The sequence below is a fragment of the Atta cephalotes genome, assembly GCF_000143395.1.
Source record: "Atta cephalotes unplaced genomic scaffold scaffold00016, whole genome shotgun sequence".
NCBI classification, from domain to species: domain Eukaryota; kingdom Metazoa; phylum Arthropoda; class Insecta; order Hymenoptera; family Formicidae; genus Atta; species Atta cephalotes.
Genome location: NW_012130080.1, coordinates 3,285,870 through 3,309,592, shown reverse-complemented (window position 1 = coordinate 3,309,592; position 23,723 = coordinate 3,285,870). Strand labels below are relative to the sequence as shown.

At 35.8% G+C, this 23,723-nt stretch overlaps 1 protein-coding gene across 1 annotated transcript in view; it reads left to right on the top strand.

Annotated features, from left to right (window-relative positions):
- Positions 1 to 23,723, top strand: part of LOC105618277 — a 117,141-nt gene that overhangs the window by 85,239 nt on the left and 8,179 nt on the right. The window contains exons 18-22 of the mRNA XM_012199818.1: positions 114 to 1,384; positions 1,632 to 2,218; positions 14,253 to 15,378; positions 17,381 to 17,485; positions 17,921 to 18,046. Coding sequence (XP_012055208.1) covers positions 114 to 1,384; positions 1,632 to 2,218; positions 14,253 to 15,378; positions 17,381 to 17,485; positions 17,921 to 18,046 — 3,215 coding nt within the window. The remainder of the gene's footprint in view (positions 1 to 113; positions 1,385 to 1,631; positions 2,219 to 14,252; positions 15,379 to 17,380; positions 17,486 to 17,920; positions 18,047 to 23,723) is intronic.

Genomic DNA, 23,723 nt, shown 5'->3' with positions numbered 1-23,723 from the left:
TGATTCAATAAAAAATACTTTCAGATATAATATTAACTAAATTTTTAAATAGTTCAGCAATTTTTCTGTATACTGACGCAATTGCATTCACGAACAATTCTTACCGTACGCAGGACTGACCGAAACCTCGACGAACAAACCGGAGATCGACGAGGACGAGGAGGAGGATCACTGGAAAGACGCTTCTCCGATGACGCCGATTTGCAGTCCAGTACGACCTGCCAAACTCCATCATCGCGACAAAAGATCTCCAACTAGATATATCGATGTCGATAACGACGTCGAGATTATTCACGAATTCTATCCTACCACATCTAAAACAATGCGCGAGGAGACGAGTATCGTATCATATGGCGGCACGATAATCGTGGAAACGACGAGGATACCCAGGCACATCAAAGATGTGCCGACGAGGATGGAAAAGGTGGCTCCAAAGGTGAAATTAAAGAAGCAATCGTCCTTGGAGCTGGATCGTGTACCTCCCGTTCAAGAAGAACCGTCTTCTAGTGCGGAAGACACATCCAGGATCACTATGACAATGAGATCGGTGCGAGAAACGGATCAAGAACGTAGGAAAAGCCTGAAGCGTCATAGCAGCGCAGAATCCGAAGGACGAACGTCCACATCGAGGGAGACATTGGAGAAGTCGGATACATCGTCAGAAAAAGGTGCCAAGAAGAAGGTCTTCATAGAGAAGGGAGATAGTAAGAAGCGATCGAAAAAGTCGGGAAAAAAATCCATTAAGACTGAACAGAAGATGGAGGAAGATTCGTCAAGACGGAAACACGAAGGCGAAGATTTTACGAAGAAAGACGAGGAGACTTATCGACGATCGAGGGAGGAGAGGAAGAGCTTAAAGGAGCAAGAATGCATCGAGAGGGTAACGGAATTCCTGACGAGGCATAGCATTCCGTCTTATTCTGATGTAAATGTCGGCCTCGAAACTGCAGAGCTCTCCCTTCCTGAAGTCGTAGATGAGCAACGAGTTAAACGTCCATCAGCTATTAGCAAAGAAGAGGAAACCGTAAGCCTCTCAACGACAATCGAAACGTCCATCGTATCTACAAAAAGGAAAGAAAGCCTGAAAAGTGTATCTGAGATGGAAGAAAGGAAAGATTCTGTGAGAGACTCAAAACTCGCAAAGGACATCAAGAGACTCTCGAAGGACAAGAAACAACGGCCAACTCTCGAACGAATAGCCGTTTCAGAGATTCGGCAACCCGAACCGGCGGTTCAGCAGCCCACGAAACGACCGAGCTCATTGAGAAAAAGGAGAGACTCCTTCTCCAGAGAGTCCTCAAGAGAATCATTGTTGGAAGAGAAAAAGGGTGTCAGAATTCAAGAGGACGTACAGGAGATTTTCTTTGATGATACGAGCGACCAGGTGAGTGGATTGAATTTTTTTTAAATTCCATATATTTTGTTTTGTTTGTATTAAAATTTCATTACCTTCGATTGATCGAGTCGAATGTCAACCGATTGGTCAATTCTGCTTAATCTTCTAAAGACGGCACTGTCTTGTTATTAAAAAAATAATTTTGTTGTTGTTTTGCTAAAAAATTACTTGTAAATAAAAAATTAGAAATAATAAAATCGGCTCCTAATTTCGATGTGTAACTGTCACGTATCAGATGATCGATCTGCTGCCGGAGGTCCAGCTGGTGACTGCCAGGATCATCACGGCGGAAGAAGCGTCTGCGCTTCGCTTTGAAGAGGCAATCACCAGAATCGAAATCCATTCGCCACCAGAAGTGCATCTCATTCCAGAGACAATTAAAACGAAACTAACGCGGGCGCCATCACCGGAAATTGTCGACGCCTTATCATTGCAGCTACCCGCCTTAGCGAAATCGACATCGGAGAGCACTTTAGCGGAAGGCAGGCCCAGCTCCGACGAGGATCGCAAAGTTTCTGTGAGAAATCTGAGGCCAGAGATTCTTTGGGATCTGTCAAAAGTCTCCGATAACGGTGAAAAAATCGAGCAGATGGGTGAGAATGGTAGAGACATCAAGGAGAGGCGACTCAGCAGAACCGGAAGCGAGGGTTCGAAAAGATTAGCCAAGGATCAGAAGCAGGAACAATTTCCCTTCAAAATTGGCAGTCTGGCACAGCCAGACAGGCCGGAACTGATGATCCTGCATGAAGGTCTGACAGAGAAAACAGGAAGCGTCGGAGATGTGACAAGAAAGGAAAGCAAGGAAGATGATGATATTTCAAGGTAAAAGAATTTCTGTGTAATCTCTTCTCTCACAAAGATCTAATCACAAAGATTTGTTGATATTTTACACAAGAATAATTAAATTTTATACACACTAAAAAAAATTATTAAATCGTAATCAAACAAATATTTATTAAAATTTAATATTTTTTCAGTATATGTATATGTATATTAATTTTGTTTTAAAGGATCACTCTGGTATTTCTCTTAACTAGCAGAAACGTGTTCAATTTATTGATAATAAGATTATAAAGAAGATTATCAAGATATATATATATATATATAATTTTAAATTTATTTAGAGATATAAAATTTATTATTTAGAGATATAAAATTTGTTTTAAATGATGAACGATTTTATAGCAGCGTGAAAAATTAATTGACATTATCGCGCATTAGCATTGATACGATTCTACGTTGAGAAAAATAATTTGCATATACGCGAAAATAAAATCTTTTATTTTATAAAATATTTATTTTATAAAATATTTATTTTATAAAATATTTGATTCATTAAAGAAGAGAATTTCGACCATCGTTCGTTTCGTGAGTGAATGATCGATTCTGCCAACACGTGGAAAGAGGTAAACAAGCTTGTTTGCGATATTACAAATACGGTCTGTCGATCGAATTATAAGTTCGAGTGACGTCGCCTAGGGCTTCGAATGTCGATTTGCAAACAATATTATTTACTCCCATAGTTTGTCGCTCCCGATTAGGGTTGGATTACATGCTTGGCCATAGAAACCCTGAAGTGCTCGTATAATTTGCTGGAAATCTAGGTCACCGGCTAATACGTCGGAATACTTTGCATCCCGAAAAAAAATTTCGAGCCACGCTGAAAAATTCATCGTGATTACGTCCCACTGCGTACGCGATTTTAACTGTCTCTGTGCGCGAAATACCCACCAGAGAAATTCTGCACCATATTCATGTCGGACAAATGAGAAATTGCTATTCCTTTTTCATACATAATTTTTGCGAGGCATATTACAGTTTAATAATATTAACACATTTCGTGCTGCGCGAGTCAACGTTGAACTTTCCATTCGGATACTTAATATTTTGACTATAAAATGATAGTTGTAAAATAATTTTTTGTATTAACATGTGGATGCATAATTATGACATGTGATGCAACATATACGTTACATATTAGTACTTTCTTCTTTATAATAATAACCTTTGTAATTTTAATTATTACGAAATATATATTATTTAACAAATATAACAAATGCAAACAAAAGTGCCGTGGGTCATTGGTGATCTACGCAGCATTCTTATGTGCTTTTATTATATTTATTAAATAATATATATTTTTATAATGGTAAAAATATATGTAGTTAAACAAAATTGCAAAAATTATTTGTAGAAGAAGATAATGTATCAATATTGCGACATGATGATAGTCATTTAAAATTGACCCGATATTGAATGTGCTAATATAATATACATTGAGTAACGAAAATAAGAAGAAGATACAATGTTTTACGAATTATCGCTGATCTTGGTTAAATGTCAACATTTCATAAACATTGTAGTTCACTTCATCAGGACAAGAAGTATCAGGTTGCTTTTCTGATGAAGTAAATTACAATGTTCACGTTGGCATTTAACGATGTGATAAAGACACGGAGATAATCCACAAATTTTGTAATTTCTTTAATAAAATATCCGGAAGTTTCAATAATAATAATAGAAATAATCTCGATTATCTAAGCATGAATCTCATTATGGAATTTCATATTTACAACAAAATTATCCAAGATGTATAATTGAGAAGACAGGAAAAAAAAAGCCATTTCTGATTCATAATTATATTGTATTAACACTTTGATTGCTAAAGCTCAGCATTGAACTTAATAAATCTGTAGCAGTTATTTTGATTTTTCAATTGTTTTTTAAAGTCTAATGTAATTTAATATTGTCTCTTAAATACATTAAATCTTTAGTAAAATTATTTTTAATCAAACATAGATATAGATTTTAAGACAATTAAAATATGAATTGAATTATCAAAAAAAATATATATATTAAATAAATCTACATCTCATTATGGTTGTAGGAAATTCTATTTGTCAGTAATTAATTCATTTATATGTTTTTTGTCGATTGTTGTTTAAAAATAAAAAAATCATTGTTCTTTTTTAATTTATTAAAAAGCAAAACGCGATTAAAAGCATCTTTCTTTAATTCTCTTTCGCTTTTCTTCCCTACTATCTTCCAGAAATTTTTTCACTACCATTTACATTTACGATTCAACAAACTTCTCGCAGCACATACATTGTGGAAGTTACATTCACGCAAGAAACCACTTAACGCGAAGTGCTATTTTTTTTATAGGTATTCACATTGGAATCTCATGCGATACACGCGACGTTACAATCCCAAGTGCGATATTTATTTATTTTTTCTTCTTGAAATAGAATTTGGCTGTTTTTGTACTCGCAATCAAGCAGATTTATTTTATTTAGTACTTTTTTTCACATAGCTACAATATATGTGCCTGTAATTGTTCTTTAACGCTTATATTATATTGTTAAATTCATAATATCAAATTATACCCAATTTGAGTTATTTTTAATGATTTATTATGTTATCTGCTTTTATTCAATATATTGTTAATTTAATTAAAAATAATAAACATTAAAATTACTTAATTTAAGAAAATTAAATTATATTGTTAAATTAAATTAATTTGTTAAATTAATTTACTTTATTAGTTTATAATTTATAAGGAAAATTAAATTAATGTATTATTATATCCATTAAATTAGATTCTTTAGTTCTTTATTAAATGCATTGATATAATGTTTATTAACTATAGAAATGGATTAATTTACATTTTTATTTTATTACACATAAAAAAACTTAAAAATAACAATAATGTTAAAAAAAAAAGGATTGTATTACCATTATTCCTGTTATCTAACAGGAATCTTACATTAATGTTATCTTACATTAATGTAAGTTAAAAGTTTATAGAATTTTCTAAACGGAAACGACAAACCACGATAATATTACTTTAACGTTAAAATAAATCATGATTGATCGAAGAGTGACTTTAATAATCATTTTCAATTTTGGATGTCATTTGGATGATAATTTTCTGTTCTGTTTGTATAAATTGCACTTATATAATACACGTTCGAGAAATTAATTCCGTTGGAATATCTGCTATCATGTTCGAAAGATAAATGTGCATCATCTTTGAATAATTCATGATCTATCAGAAACAGCGAAATATAAAAAGATGGATAGAGTCGGTCTTGAGATGAAATCGGACACGTCTGTATAAAGACGTACACCCAGGACGCAAAGTAAACAGAGAAAAATTCTGAAAGCTTAACAAAAAATGACAACGATGTCGACAAGCGACAAGGGAGATGATAAGGGGTGAACGAGATATCAGTTTGAACAGTAGAAAAGGGCGTAAGAGAGAGACCAGCATGACGCAACCGGCGAAGTGGAGAAGAATCAGCCGGAATCAGCCCACGTCGCGAAGATACACAGTGTAGATACGGGAAAGCCAGAGAGACGCAGTCAAAGAGACGAACTAACACCGGGATGCTCGGAAAGAGAGAGAGAGAGACGAAGACGGAGAACAACGTGATGTAACGAGCTGCGAGAGTAGCGAAAAGAGGTGAATGCAGCGGAACGGAGAGAAGAGCGACGCGCATCGGTTCGAGGCATAGAGACGAGCGGATGCGATGCATCCGGACGGATAATGCAGACTGTGGAGTAGAAAAAGACGGGGAGTTCGAGCCGGCGGGGACAAACACGATGTGGCGCACGATGTGACATCGATGAGGATAAGGAAAGATAAAAGCGTCGTTATAAAGAAGTGGCGGAGAGACGTGACGGAATCGCAAAGGAGCAAAGACGGAGCACGATAGATGGAGAGGAGAGACGCGCGGAATTGCCGGTGGCTGCCGAGAGATAAGGCCGAAGACGTAAGGACGTCGAAGTAGATGTGGTGGGCAGAGGGGAGAACAACGGGAACTTCAGCGGTTAAAAAGAGGACGTGGTACAAAAGAAGCGGGAATGACTGGTCGTATGGAGGACGGATAAGCGCGATGTGCAACAAAAATATAGAGAGGTGAAACGAAGCGTGTAATAAGCGCGCACGCGGGCACCGCAAAATATACAGAAATGAATGAGAGACTCGTATGTGCGGGTTCGTGGTTCAGGATAAACCAGGCCAACGGTTTTCAAATTGTTTTGCCTTCCAACAGCATTTCGCGAATAAACGAAGCGTTATCTTTTTTCAATTAATTTTTCACGTGAACCGTATTAAAATTTTAATTTCGTGTTTAATTGCCAAAGATACGTAATATCAAAAGTTCAAAATTTCACACTGCAGAAAAAATACACGACAGTTAAACTTTGACCTTAAAACATTGCTGCTCCACTTTTGACAGAGTATATATGTACGTGATATCGCAAATATTCAGGCAACCGCTGCATGGATATATGAATATGAATTACGGCTATGTAAACGTGTTATTTCTCGCGAATTGAAGAACAATTAACGCTAACTATGACATCATTCTCGCTAGTCAATTAAGTTGTTCTCTACCATAGCGTTTTAATCACATTTATAATACTAACCATCGCTCCATGTTTAATATTCCGAACTCGATGAGTGTTATTTTAATGCCATCAATTGTGTCACTTCGCGCGCACATTTGTAAATCTTGAAGCGCACCCGTGGCACGGGTAGAAAAGAAACTGTCTAACAGTATCTGGCCAGCGATTTTTTTTATTAAAATATACGGGAAAAATGGTTTTGTTCAAATCAAGTATCTATAAAATTCTAGCTAGATACAAATTTGAAAATAATTTTGTTGGACCATTAAAATAATTACGTGTGATGCTCAAACTGATTACTAGAATGTCAAAACATAATTTTGTAGCATTGTTCATCATATTTAAGATTCTCACAAAATTATTTTTTTGATAATTCAATAAAATTATTTTCAAATTTGTATTTCAAATTTGTATGTGAAAAGAACGGTTTTGCTAAAGTTAAAAATTTAATTAGATACAAATCTCTCTGAAAAATTATTTTATTGATTTATGAACAAAATAATTAAACGTAAAAATAATTAACGTAAAACGCTCAAATCGATTGCTAAAATGTTAAAGTCTTTCACAATCATACTCTTGAATTTTCTATAAAATTATTTTGATTGCACAACAAAATTATTTTCATATCTATATCTACCTAAATTTTTTAGATTTCAGCAAAACCATTTTTTTTCGTGTACGAGAGAGAAAAATACATATACTTCCTTATACATTATATTAATTTTAACTGTCTCATTGTACAATTTAAATTAATAGCAAATTCGGTTGGATGCACTTAGTGCGCATAGATGCACATTAAAATCATTATACTCTAATTTAATTTGAGTGTAAAATGCAAATATTTCGAAACATTAAATACATATTTAATTTAATAGTACAATAAAGTATATTAAAGATTTCGCGGCTTAATTCGCTTCTCTATTTATATTAAACATATATATTTATGTCAATTTGTGTACGACTTTAATGTGCACCATTGCGAATTGAGTGCATCCAACCGAATTTGCTAGATTATGAAATGAGAGAGTATAAGTTAGAGATAATAGATACATATATACAGGAAGAAAATATGTATCTTTCTCGTAAGATTTTGAGAAAATCGTTTATGACCAGATTATGTTATAGAATCTTTGTCACAGTAATTCAAATTTATTACTAGTCATACATTTTTTTAAGTCAGACGAGATTCTATGGAGCAAAGGAATGTCCAATACACACAATCACGAGGCACACAATCACGAGGAAAGACATTAGATGAAAAGAGAACATAGACAAACAACTTTTGCTCATATATACATATGAGCATATAACGCATGCGAAATGGGATCACGCACAAGAGAATAACACTTATCTATAAAATAAAAGTTTTCCCGTAACGTCTCTTTTGAATATATGTACATGTTTGATGTGTACGTGTGTATTATGTACTTATGTACCCGGAGCTTCTACAAAGACCGCAATTTATCTCTCTAATTTGACAACGAGATAATCCTAATCCTTATAACATTACCGCTACCGTTTGAACAGCACCGTGCTCTGCACGTTCATTCCTAGTTACATAATAACCTACAGTTTGCGTCGAATAATTAACTAGCCCTTAAACAGGAAACGTTTGATGGAATAATTACGTTTACATAATGAATCTATAAATAGAATATGTATCATGTAAATTGACAGAGAAAGAGCATTACATCATTTGCATCAATAACCGTCCACTTACGTCATTGGGAAATTAAATAATTTTTGTGGACATATCAAAGAGCAATTATTTTTTTCAATGTTTACGACAATAATTAAAATTGGAGGAAATCGGAAGTAATAAATGTGCTAATCGAAAATGAAATTCAATTAAGCTGGATGGAAATATTTTTGTCGTTTCACGAAAAGTTACGGTCACGAATTTCGAGGAATTCCGCTGTTCGACAATGAAGCGCTCATTTATCGAAAATTGGTTCGGTAGATACGAGCTGTTCGGATTACTCCTCTACATGCGCTCGCATACATACGCATATGCACACGAACACGCATCCATATATGTGCGCTTAAATACATATAATACGCGAATACATACAACGAAGCGCATAACATATACGCGCGTGCATTTCCCAAGCACGTATCGGGCGCCTACATTTTGGCACGTGTACACGTATGAATCTCCTACATACGCCTTCGCAAATCAGCTCGCGCAAATCCGTACGTGTTCCCGAGTACGCGTACATGCTGATTCCGATTTCGCTCAATCTCCTCAATACGAACTTCCAGCTACCTCATTCGGTGTATATAAACGATCTCGTAATGCACAGTCGTGTGCATTCAACGACACGTTCATACACTCTCATTTCCTGCAAATGCCATTCCCGTGCACAATATACATGTATAGGTACCGCCTTGTAAGTTTCCATACATACAGGTGTACATACATATCCTTACATTCGCGTGCTGTACACGTTTACTTCTCTTTCAATACAAATTGACAGACGTAATATAAATGTCCAATGCCGGTCTATTCTTACTTTAAGACTGTCTCGAGTAATGTCTTATAAAGATGTTATTACGGCTTTGTAATTGACTTATGACATCTTAAAGCAGTGCATCTTAAGACGGTCTTAAATAGAAGAACCAATTATGAATATTAGTCTAAGAGAGGAGAGTTTTTCGAGATTTTCTGACAAAACGGCTGAAATTTATGAAACGTTTTTTGGAATACTAAATTTAAATCAAATTTAATATAATTTTAATATAAATTTAATATAATTTTCTTGAATTAAATTATTTAACTTCATTATTTTATTAATTCATTATTTAAATTAACGACATATTAAATAAAAAGCAAACTAAAAAAATGCTTAAAAATAATTCAAATTGGTTATAATTTGTACTAATTTAATATGCAATGTTCAGTTTCATGGTTCAGTTTCAAATGAACAACCAACAGTAAGTAAAAGTAACATAATATTATATTATAATTTCGAATTCGACAATATGTAATATGACACATAGTGTTACGTAATAGTATCATGTAATAGTTACATTATTGAGTTCAAAATTATAATGTAGATGTTATATTACTTTTAATTGATGTTGACTGCGAATTTAGATAAATCAGAGAACTCACTTCCCGTAAACGTCAAAACTTTGAAGTCCGTCTTATTGTGGTTACATAAGCTACATAGTATTCTAATTCTACAACTCTTAACGATAGTGTCAGTATTGTCATTACGCAGATAAAAAAACATGTATGGTAAATAAAGCTTCACAACGACAATACGATATCGAATCGTCGTTATAAAGGGCTATCTACAATAGGAATAATATAGTGTATGTAGTAAGTTGTAAGCGATAAGAAATCGACCAACTATAGTTAAATGAGGAGAATAATCAACTATGATTAATCAATTTTTTACAGTTTATAGCTCACTACACGATATCGTTTCCGTTGTAGATGGCCCATAAAGTTCATTTTTCATTGGCGTAAGCATAATTGTAGAGTTGTAAAATTATAAAGTTGTGATTGTAAGAATTGACCGATCACGGTCGAATATTCTTTTCAAATTCGATGAATTTGATTGATCAATTTTTACAACTACAATTACTCACAATGCTTACGCAATTGTAGAATATACTTTAAGCCCATAATTGTAAGTAGTATAGTTGTAAAAATTGCCTAATTATTATTATTATTATTATTTATTTTATTGTGTATAGAGAAATTACAAAGCATACACAAATGGTGAGGTACCAGCAGAACTGCTGTTACTAAGCCTCTCAGAAAACGAAACAAATTACAAATTACAAAGTACAGAGAAATTAATACAATTTCAGAAAGATAAGTTTCTTGCTTAGTAAATACTCGAGTTTTAAAAAGGTAAAGGCCAAGAATGATTTGAGTATAATTGCAAAAAAGCATGATTAAAATAATAAACGCAGACTTATTACACAGTAAACGGAGATAATTGAAAAGATCGAAATTAATATAGAAAATACTGACAATTAAAATAAATATATTTAAAGCGTTGATATACGATTTTAATAGCGGCAAAAAAGAGTGAAACGAAGGAACTAAAGGAGAAGAGCGAATGGAAGAAGATAGCATGTTGTAAAATTTTGTGGCCATATAAGAAAACACAGCTTTGAATTTGACTAATCAGAGTAGAATATGAGAAAAATATTAAACTGTGATTGGTCAATTCTTACAGCGCCACTTAAACTATATTTATTCAATTATAGAATGGGCTTAAGAATTATATAGATGAATACTGCACACCTTGTAGACGAGTTACGCACTCTCTAAATCTGAATCAGTGGATAATCACTGATATTAGTGCCAAGTATGCCACTGATAATCAGTGAATTAAATGTGAGATCCCTAATCTAGCTAATCTTTATTTTGTGACTTAACTAACCTTGTTTTAGTGCTTAAATTCAAGGAATATGATATTGGAAGATTAAAATTAACGTGTAAATATCAGTATTTCAGTTATATAAAGCTCGAACATTTTTCCTTTTTTTGTTGAACTTCACTGATCATCAGTGCAAAGTATATCACTGGATAATTAGACTATCTTCGACTACCCACTGATTCAGATTTAGAGAGCGCACACAAGTGAACTGCGTGCACGTGCATACGCAGGAATCAACTCCCTCACGGGCGCAGAGCGCGCGCACGCAGTATTCTACTCTCGCGGTCTCGCGAGTAGTCGCACTAGTAGTCGCCCGCGCCTTCACGGCAGTCGGCGTGCGTCCACGCTCGGCACGTTATCGTCGCGTTTGCGCGCCGTCTCGCATTCGTGTGCGTGCACGTGTACGTGTGCATACGCTCCGACGAGTGTTATTTATTAGATCAGAGGAAGCCAGTTTGCAGTGACGCACGGAGTACCGGCTGTCAGAGACACACACGACAGTGAACACCTCGGGCTCGCACAACGTAAGGAAACGAAAAGCCTTTCGTGTGTCCGGAGTTTCTCTTGCGTTGCGTTCTCCAACGAGTTTCCTGACAAGTGCCCACTTGTATACTCTTACTTTTTTGCATTCTCGAGAGACGTTTGCGATCCGTCGGACAGATCCGTCGGGACCGAAAGCGAGCGACGACGCTCATTTGGATAACGGAAGTTGGAGAACGTCGCGTAAGCGTTGCTTACTGTTAGAATCTGCGAGCAGCTAAACAACTGATGCGAATTTTTCTTTCGATATTTCGCGCGAGAAACAATCAGCTTAATTGGTCTCGCTGTTCTCGCATCGCAATTATAATAGATAAACACGCCGCGAGGGAAATTCCTCTTGTATTTAACATGTTTTGTAGATGAAGTTGTTTTGAAGTTTATTTAAATTAGAGAATTGCGAGTTACGTAAAGATTCTCAGATTGCTCTGCGTAAACTGTTAGACAAATCTATACACTGTTGGATTCAACATGAAATTATATCCAATTTGAGTTATTTTTAATCATTTCTATGGAGATCACTGCTTTTATTCAACTCAATATGCTAATGTAACTAAAATAATGGAATTAAACAATTTCACTAAAAAAAATGTATTAAATTTAGTTCATTATTTACTTTAAGTGCATACGTTATAAATAGTATTTATTTTCAAACTAACCACGGAAGTGGATTGACTTACAGTTTGACACACATATAATAGTAAAAATGACAACGTTATTTAAGTCAAAGGATTAAGTTACAATTGCTCCTTTAATATCTAACAGTATATAGGTTTTGTATAAATTAGATATCCGCTATTACAACATTGATTTGGAAGAATGCCACGTAACGAATACGTTAGGAAATTTTAACCGAGCTCCCACAAGTTTCTGCAACGTGAGAAATATCAGAGTTCGCACGAGTTCATACTTCGCATTTTAGATTTCTTGTTTTTGTTAAGCATGCGTATCAAACAGATGCAAAGTCTGAAAATACGATTTCATGTTGATAATGGATATGATAGTATTAATATTATATATTCCAAACGATTCCGAGGCTCGAGAAAAATCTCGGGATATTTTTGGTCGAGATATCATAACCATTCGAGATTTTCTGCTAAAAGCAAACACAGTGGTAGGTCTGTCACGTTTCCGTGCGGGATTTATACTGTGTTCGCGTGTGTACATATCGAAAATGTGAGCACGTTCCACATCGAGAATATCACTCCAACACAGACAAACAATAAGCCCATCTATATTATCATCTGTTATATAATCCTCTCATTTCAATTGCATGATATGAGAAATAGGATCGGTGAGAGATATGATGTAAAACTTTTATGCTTTTAATTGCATTTTTATTTTACAAAGAGGCAAAGAGAATAAAGAAACGAGAAAATATTTTAATCCTTCACGTCCTGTTATTTCTCATATTAATTATGGCAATCTTGCGCTCGTACAAATATTCCTTTGTCGAGCCAATTAACCTTCATTTGCAATGTGGATTCTTTGTCTAAACCAAGTTTTTTTTTACTATTCTATACTATTATATTTATAATATAAAATTTTACACAATTTGATTTATTTTACTCATTTTTGTCATCACTACTCTTATTCAACACGTCATTAATTTAATTAAAACGATGGAGTTAAACAGTTTAACTCAAGGAAATATTAAATTTTACTGAAATTTAGTTTATTAAGTGTATATATGTTAATATGGACATTATTAAAAGGGATTTTCAAATTCACAGATATGGATTGATTTTTACATTTTAATCACATGGAAGTTAGAAATAACAAAATATTATTTTAATTCAAGGAAACCATTGCTCCTTTAATAGTCGATCGACTTTCAAGAAAAAAATTTTCTTGAAATTGTGGAAAAATTCAGAGTGACTTTTCAACATCTTTATTACGTTATCAAACAGATTTTTAATTTAAATGTTAAAATCTTCATTTAATAAAAATTGAAATTTGAGCAAAAATGAAAAAATTTTTAAATAAAATTTCACTTGTATCAAAAGAAATCCAAATTGCGGACAGAAGGTTAAGAAAGAAGATATTATTTACATTTTATCATAAATCATCGCAAATCGTATTCATTTTTGGTTCCATCCATATTTTCATGGATAGTAGAATATGTAATATATAAAAGTGTCTTTGTCGCTCGCGAAGAATATAAATGGCTGAATTATTTTAATTTTATTTTCGTACTGAAGAGATATAATTCCACCGATAAGAGCAATCGCTTTTGATTTATATCGAGTGTCTAGTATTCGACAGTACAAATCTCAACAATCGGTCAGTCTTTTTATACCGCTGACTACAAACGGATCGCTGCAATTAAGAAAGCTATTGGACGCAATTATGTTTGATCAGATAACAACGTCAAAGACTCATTTACTCAGCGATGGCTTTGCACGGCGGCCTTTTGCTGCATCATTAAAACTCTAGACACGAAACTGTCGACTGATCGTGAATTTTCCTTCCGCTCTGTGACCTCTGGTTTTCCTGGTTTTCTCCAGTGAGTTCCAAGTTCGACGCGAGTCCAAGGGATCCATCCGCGTTACGAAGGACCTCGCAATTCCTCGCGAAGTTGCCGACAGTGCGATTCCGGCTCAAGATTCTCGAAGAGAAGAACAAAAGGAGCCATTATCACGACAAGAAGCTAAGGACGCGAGGGAGGCGCGTGATTATGAGCAGACCTCTTCGCGGGAGAAACATTCGCCGTTGTTGGAGGAAGCGATTTGTAAACACGAGGAGGATCTGATCTGTAAGGAGCACTCACTCGAGTATCAAAGTCAAACACTCGAGAGCCAATCGGATCATTTGTTTCACGAGATATTCACCTCCTCGTTAGAGGATCTGCTTGAGGAAGTACCCGAGAGTTGGACTCGCGAAGTTTACGAGAAAAATCTTGACAAGATCCAGCACAGCTTCAAAGAAACGCAGTATTCGCCCAAGGAGAAGCGCGATGTACAAACGCAGACTGTGCAGGAGTCTAAGAGTACACAGTGTAGCCCTGAACAAAGTGTGACAAGTCCGTGCGAGGAGCCACCCAGGATCAGCCCCTTCCACATCGGTCAGAGGTATTTCCAGAGTCCCAGACGGGAAGTACAAACACAGACTCAGGGCGAGAATAAAAGTGTTCAGTGCTCGTTGGACGATCTGGGTGATCTCACGAGAGGCGACGCTGCGGATCAGACGGAGTCGAAGAGCATTCAATGCATCCCGGAGGATATCTCTACGAGAACGTCCGTTAGATCGAGATCCTCTTCCCGAGAAGACATTCTGCGTAGTCCGCGGCGTGAGGTCGAGGTACAAACTTATCAGGAGTCGAAGGCGATCCAATGCAGCGACGACGAGCTGCTCGAGGCTGACCAAGCGAGCGCCGATCGTCCGGAGCACGCGCATCAGAGTAGACCAGCCAGCTCGATCTCTAGGAAGACCGAGAGCTCGCCTTCGTCGAGCTCGAGTTCGCCACGCAAGTTTCCGACTGTCGTCTTCGTGGAGGGAAAAGGGGATATGACTGTCACACACAGGGAGCACGATGGCGACGTCACCTGGTCGAAGCACTGGGGTCCCGAGAGACTGGTGGAGATATACAGAGAGCCGAAGACCAGCCTAGGACTCAGTATTGTTGGTGGAAAGGTACGATATATATATATTATATATAGGGTAATAAAGAGGTTTGGCTACAAACTTCTTTACCTCTTAACCAAAGTTTTGTGTACATCAAATCATTGGTAATGTATGTTTATAAAAAAAACAAACTCTAGAATGTCATCAATTATGTTTGTTTTTTTAAAATACTACTCAGATAGCCGTCAATTTACTATCTGATCTGTGAGTGTATATTTGATAAACACACAAAATTTGTCACACAAACTTTTTTGTGTATATTGTTATTATTTTCAAATGAAACATAAAAAACAAAGAAACATAAATATAATTTTAAAAAATGGATATTAAATAGCGGTTTTTAACATTTTTTTTTTATTAATATTTTCTAATTATGGTATCACATTAATTTTCTTGTTATAACATTACTAATAGCTTTATTATGAAGATTGATCTAATTAAATTTAATTTAAAACATGAGCGAATATCGCACGTGGTCGTGAGATTTATTTTTACAAATTTCCGAAATTCGATCAATGCAAGACAATCTTGAATTATAAGTGTCCTTTATTTAATATCTTCCAACTATGACGTTGCATTTCTCTTGCTACATTACTTATAATTGCTCTATTATGGGGATTGATCTATTTAAATCTAATTTACTATATGAGCAAAGACCGCATATGGTTGTGAGGTTTATTTTTATAAATTCTCGAGATTTAATCGATGCAAAGAGCGATAATCCTGAATTATTATATACGTTCTCTCGCAGTTATTCAGTCACAATTTTTCGTATTCTTTTTATTAGCGCGCAACAAATATAGCTGCGAGCAGACAAATGTTGGCCCCGTCGATATCGCCCTTGATGTTTTATAGCTCGCCTTTAAAATCGGGAATGCAACGACGGAGCTATTGAAACATTCGGACAGAGTTGAAGTCAAAGTAGGTCGAGCCAGATGGCCGTTAGTAAACGAACGTCTTGATGGATTTATCTCGCGCCGGATAATCCATCTATAATTCAATAATTCGGCCCAATAATTAATGTTGGATTTTAACAAGTAATAAACTGTCACGTGCACACGCTCATAGCGAGCTTCAAATATGAGTTTAATAGATTCGACCCTGCGATCTCGCGAATAAATTCCTCATGTTCCGCGACGCGGGTTAAATGCTTTTTATTGATCGCCACCGAACGATGTGAATCAGGACTGCTAGTTTGACGAATAGAATTTAATCAATTAACTCTTTATCAATGCACACTGAGCCATATCGATGATATGAGTTGCGTATGCATCGGTTGAAGTACGTTAGCGCATAGCCGAGTAGTTTTTCAATGTTAAACCGGCAAGGAGGTATAATAGGATCATTGGCTTTGGTTTTAACAAGCTCGTGGTTGCCTTAAAAGCTCTTCAAAATTACATTTTACACAAATTATTGTATTATCGGACTGAGCATTTGGGTATAACATGATTCTGTATCCAATTAAACTGTATAATTATTTGTATAACTACCTTCATGTAGTTATAGAGAAATAATTGATTTTGGACACGAGGGTGCGAAGATTATAATCCACCGATAAATAATGTAGTGATCGCGCAAAATAGAATTTGCTACTAATTAAATGAAGAAATATGTTTGTTTTTCTATTCGCGAGTGGGAAGGAAGGAAAAACGCAATTGATTACTCAATACACCCGCTGAATTGTAATGTTAAATAATTGCTTTAATTGGATTAGCCAATGCGGTAACAAACCAATGAAAGATTAATAAGAATAAATGATCGAGAGGAAATTGAAGCGGGGAATTTAGAAATCACGGGGGGCTGGGTATCTATCTCAAATTCCCACTGTCTGCAACGTGGGCTCGGAGTTAACGGAGTTAGAGACAGTTATAGAGGACGCTAAATTAAATCCAACTGTGATTAAACAGTGAAATTGTCAGCGGCTGAATCGACTAATCATGATTCTATTGATTCTGCCGGTTAGGGAACCTTAAACGAGTAGGTATTGAACGACGATTGATTCTTATTTCAGGTCGATCTGCACAATGGCGGACCTAGCAAGACGCAGAACATTTCTGGGATATTCATAAAGAATGTTCTGCCGAATAGTCCCGCCGGCAGAACTGGCGGTCTCAAGGTAATACAGTTTTCTTGAAACGATCCCCTTTACCATCGACCGCGGAAATTGTATTTCTCCATCCAGTTCCTGCATCTCCAGGAACTTGCAAAAACATAAAAACTTTAATAAAGCTGGAAGAAGAGAACTACGCGATTTTTACCTCAATAAAGATTTTATCACAGCCAAAGTTTACATTTGTGCAAACGCAAACATGTTTTAATTTAAACGTGTAGACGCTCAGCGCGCTTTACTCTGTAATTTTTGTTTCGTAAAAAATAAATTTAATTTTGCGATCTTAATGCTATCTGCTTAATGCTATTCACCGTGTTTCTTTCCTTCTCAATTTTGATTTAAACAGCATTCATGAATGTGTGAAAATTTAATAGTCAATTGCCACGACCTATCTCGACCTCGTCTTCTGGACTTAATTCGCTCTTACGCGCGTGCTTTCAGATTGGAGATAGAATAATTGAAGTGGACGGCGTCGACCTGCGGCATAGTACGCATGAGCGTGCGGTGGAAGTTATACAAGCTGCCGGAAATCCTGTCAGTCTTCTCGTCCAATCCTTGGTGAATTTGGTAAGCTCTTGATCACGATCCGGAATATCGATGTTTCCACTTTGCCCGTTTTCTCGAGCTTGAGTTTGTCAGCTGGCTTTAACGTTGTTACAAAAGTTTCTTGAACGCTGCTCCTCTTATCACTCAAAAAGGTCTTTTATTTTTCCATCGATGTCTTCTACTTTTTCGTTCGAGAATTATGTGAAATATATTATAATGACGAAATGTGAATCTGACGATCTAGGAGAATACTAATTTTTTTTTATTAACTTTCTTCTTTCATGCTTCTTTCATTTTTATTTTTAAAAAGAGAAATTAATCATGGCCAGTGAATATAAATATTTTGTTTAAAATGCGCTGCTTGCCTGCAGGTTTGTTGTATTCTATTGGAAGTAAGTCTTATTCTGCTCATGAAAAAGACTCCACATTCCTGAGGGAAATAAATTCACGACGTGCAGCTAAACCCTTTACAGCCACTGAAATTTACGACATTGCTCCAGTAATTCGCGTAACGTTTACGTTACACGTCGTTTTATAGTCTGCAACTTTTCACGATGTACTTTTTCTTTTACGTTAAGTAATCTTTGCGGGAGAGTAATTTCAAATACGGCTGGTGTGTGCCAAGTAGATATTTTCAGTCAAAGCTTATCAAGACATGATATTAATTAATAGGCGATGGAGATAACTTGTCGAGTTGTCTTTAATATATTCGGCAATCAAGTCATTTGAGAATATCTGTAATATGTTATTAATGTCCTCTTGCTATTAATTTTTTCAGTTATACAAATTTAAATCTAATTAAATATGAAAAATTCTATTTTTCGATTAAAATAGATCTTATACCCAAGGAATACACCAAATTAACAGAAAATCAAAATGACTTTATTTTAATGTTAAATAATGATTTATTATTACAAAAGTTGTTTATCGATATTAAGAATCAAAATAAAATCATTTTGATTTTTTGTTGATTTTTATATATTCTTTGGAGTATACTTAAATATTTCGTGAATTTATATACATATCTAAGTCTAGAAACCGCACGCCGAAGTTTTTCTCTTGAAACACAATCATGAACAGAACCAGAGATATCAAATTTAAATAAACTTTTATAATCCAATTTCTATCTTCCTGTTTCTAACGGTTCGTACTTCTGACAATGATTTCACAATGTAATCTAAGGATTATTCCGCTTGTGCATTAATGACAATTTACGGGCAAACGGAAAGCCAGATTTTGTTACGACCTTCGACAAGGTTGCCATTATAAATCCGCGTACCGCTGAGCTGACTCGATTTGCAAAGCATGAAAGTTTCACCTCGTAATTAACCCATACCCGAACGATCGATTCCGTTAACCGGACATTACCATCGTCATCAGACCCAAGCAGGGCGAAATTGAACTCCGTAATGTTGTTGAATAGCAGCGGCCCTAGGCACTTCGCCGTTTAACGTCGTCTGCCTCCAAAGTGTCGCCGATAGACACATTACACGAAATTGGATGCAGGACACTGGATGCGGGATGATTGTGTCGCGATACTTGCAAAATGCAACAATAAGCAGCGATATGCGGCGATACACGGAATAGACCCCGACAAACTTCGCGGAGCAAAATGCAAACAATTCTACCGCTCGGCGACTTTTATTATCCTACCGCGCCATCGCAAATCTTATCCGGCGATCGCGAATTTTTACGATTTCAAACATGAGATAGTCCGCCGGTTCGAGCTCTCTCGTCTTTCTTGCTTGATATCCTAAGATCGCGGATATGCATGTTTGAGGTGATGTTACATGGTATTAATATAAATTTAACACTGATGTCTTTGATTGTTAACGTGTTTCTTTCCATGCTCACACATGCCAATGTTTGCGTGATCCTATTTTTCATTTGCTAATGTAAAAATTGTATTTTTCTATTTATAGTTAATCACTGAATTGATGATTTTGTAGCAAATAATTTTTAAAGTTATTATATTACACTGAAAAAAAATTTACTAAATCTTAATATACATTTCTTTGAATAGTATTACATTTACAGAAAATAAATGTTTACTAAAAAGTAATAGTTGAATCAAATTAATGGTTTCTGTGTTTTCAAATGAATATATGTTTAAAAAAGTAAATAAATATTTGCTTAATTAAAACTATTCAAACAAATATTTATAAAAATGTTGTATTTTTTTTCAGTGTACAAAACCATTAGCTTAGTAATTAATTACAGCTAGAAAATCACAATTTTTATAATTATCATATTAAGTTAGTAAACCATCAATTAACTAGATAAAGAAGAACCGGACTTTAGTTATTACAGTACCGATGCAGTATCTCGAACTAACTCGTAATATCGATGAAAAAAATTTATATAACAATCTGTCACGACTATGACATGGCCTTCGCACCCAGCGCGATCCGACGGCTAAAAATTAACCGAGCATCGACATATATTGACGTTATTCAATAGCAAACTACCAGGGCCTAATATAACTTCCTTCATACGATCATGATCATCGATAACCGTGTTATTTTTGGCTTCACTAAAGAGCATAGACTATTTTTTGAAATTAGCCTGAAACGAACACGAGGGAAAGACAAGTTCGTTACCTGGTTTGTACATTGTTAAGTGCCGCTTCAACGAAAGTGTCAGGTCCCATGATAACACCTGTTCGCTGCAACCACAGAGGGTTGGCGAAATGCACAGTCCGCGATTGGCAGTCTCTGAAAACGACATCGACTTTCCCCGAAATTTCAATCGGCCGTGTACTCAATTCTGTCGAAACCGCCGGTACGGAGAGAATAGCGATATCGAGATACATATACGTGATCGTAAATGAATTGGAGAATGGAGAGAGAAACTAGAGGAAGAGAAGGTGCGACGAAGGCGCTAAAGAATGGAGAGAGAACAAGGGAAAGCACAAGAGAAATAAATGGAGGAAGAAAGAGAGAACATGAGAATCATTATTGACGAACAGCTCTTGTACGCATATGATACACCCGGTCGATCTTTCTAATAAATCTCTATGAGGGGAAGTGAAGAGGAGGAGAAGGAGGAAAAGAGAGAGAGAGAGAGAAAGAGAGAGAGAGAGAGAGAGCACAACAATGGAGAAATGTAAAATCAGGACAAACGTAGGAGACGAGGGATGAGAAGCTGGTATTATAAGGACGCATTTAGATAATATCCGTGATCCAACGACTACCTCAAAAGACGCAAGTTCCATTAATTATTATAATTAAGCTGTATATAAATATATAAATTTATATATATTATTGATGGCACTATATATTTAAGGATGTATTGCACGTATTTTTTAACAAAATACAAAAATTGAATGAAATGGAAACATTATATATTTTCCTATATTATATTTGAAAGTAATATAAAAAGTTTGGCGGTGATTTAAAACTCGAATAAAAAATTATTTCAACAAGAAGTAGACATATTTTTAAAAAGTAATATTTATATTTAACCTATAAAACTGTATTGTGATAAATATTGACCTTATTTCATATGCATATAATATTCATTTTTATACGGAAAGTATAAACTTCCAATTCAGTTTTTGTAGAAACTACATATATTTGATAACATCCTTAAATTTTTACGCTGTTTTCCTTCAAAATTAAAAATGGAATTTTAGGAACTATTGTCATTAAAAAAAAAATCACATCATAAAATAATATTAGACGACAGGTTTTTGTGACTCTAATTGTATCATCGATTTTTCTCAACTGAACGCGTATTTTTTCTTTTTACGCGAAAGGATAGACATAAGCGACCATCTGTTCTTTATCGAACTTTCTAAAATGTACTTTCTGAACTGATGCACACGGTGCAATAAGTTGAAATGAAATGAACGTATATTTATTTCATATCAATTTATCGCACCATGTGCATCGGTTCAGAAAGTTTATCGATAAAGAACAGACGACGTGAGAAGGGTTGCACTTGTCCGATAGCCAGTGAAAGTCGGGGTGAGTTGATGCGGTTCGCCGGAAAGAGTGGTTCACCACGTTGCAACCGAGCGCACCCAGCAATGACACCATGGACCATCGACAAGCCCACTTCCCCCTCTCCCCCCTTATGAACACGGACGACGCCGTCCCCTGTTCGCCGACCTCTCTCGCCCTCGCTCGCGGGAACTTCAGTTTCGTGCACGAAACCGTTTGGTCGGAGGCGGTTTACCTGATGTCACTCGGTTCAGTCGTCACGAGGCGTCGCGATGCATCGATTCTTTGGACGCAAATGCGTCACTTTCGTCGTACATTATCAACGGAAATGCACAAATCAAGGCACTTCCCACTTCCGAATTCGACGAATTCTACTATCACTCGCGCCAGTTTCTTAATTCTCGTCAATGCATCGCCTCGTGAGATCGTGCGATACAGCATCGCGTTCGCGAGAACCGTGTGTACACACACAATTGTAAATCGCATCGTAAATCGGGTTTACTTTGACTTACGATGTAGATTACGAGCGTACTCCCGGAAGGCTCTATTGGAAAGCTCTGTTGGAAGATAGAAATTGATTGTTCCAAGTAATATCAAAAGAAATTGTGCGGAAGCGAGCAAACGAGTGTCGCATTCCGTCATTCTGATTGATCGAAAGCGAAGAAAAATAGAGAATTTAATAATCCGCGTTGGCGAGAGTCAAGGCTAACCGATTTTGTTTGACCGATTGGTCCATGTGTGTTATTATATATATTCGACTTTAATTATTCTTGTGTGTTCATAAGAGAGTTCTTCATTGACATACATTCATCTCGTACAACAAAGAGAACGTTAATCAACAAAATGAGTTGTACGAATTGCTTGGACTGTTATAAAAAAACTACGAACACGAGTGAGGATGTCGCTTTTACTAAAAACGATGTAATATTGTTGCGTCTGTGATAAAAATTTGTTGCATCGTGCTTAATTTGATTTGCATCGAATTTGTCGAGATTGTCGAAAACAAACGGGTGCTTTTTCGTTCCTGCTATATATCCAGCCAGTGAAATATGTATATCCTGTCCGCGTATTTCAGTTGATTATTTCGAAAAATGCAAGTGAAAAAAACATGCAAAAAGGAAATAAAGTTATACACATGGGATACATAAATAATTTTTATAGCCAATAATGTTTTCGCACGGATGTTTGTATTATTTATTATGAAGAATCGCTATTGCGTTCTAACAGCGTAGTTTCCTTAACTATTTATTACATTTTACATCTATTTATGTATTTATGAAAAAAAAGTCATAATTTTCTCAAAATGATCGATTTCCTCCTTCGAACCGTGAAAAGGAAAAGAAGACATCTTGAGAATCCAGTGTGCATCGTCATTCTGTTTTACACGTTACGAAACTTGCTCAATTGCAGTTACTTTGGCAACAATTCAAGATGCTCAGCAAATATTTCCGTTGTACTAATTCATTCCGGTTTATCTAGACGGTCTGCATAGTTTATCTCTAGTTACTAAAATAAGTGTAGATCTCTTTCAAACAACTCCGCGAGATCATCTGCACTATATATTTTCCTCTTGCTGTCTACTTCCATTTCCTCTTTTTTAAAGTATTTAGCTTTTTTTATCGTGTGTGTGTGTGTGTGTGTGTGTGTGTGTGTGTGTGTGTGTGTGTGTGTGTGTGTGTGTGTGTGTGTGTGTGTGTGTGTGTGTGTGTGTGTGTGTGTGTGTGTGTGTGTGTGTGTGTGTGTGTGTGTGTGTG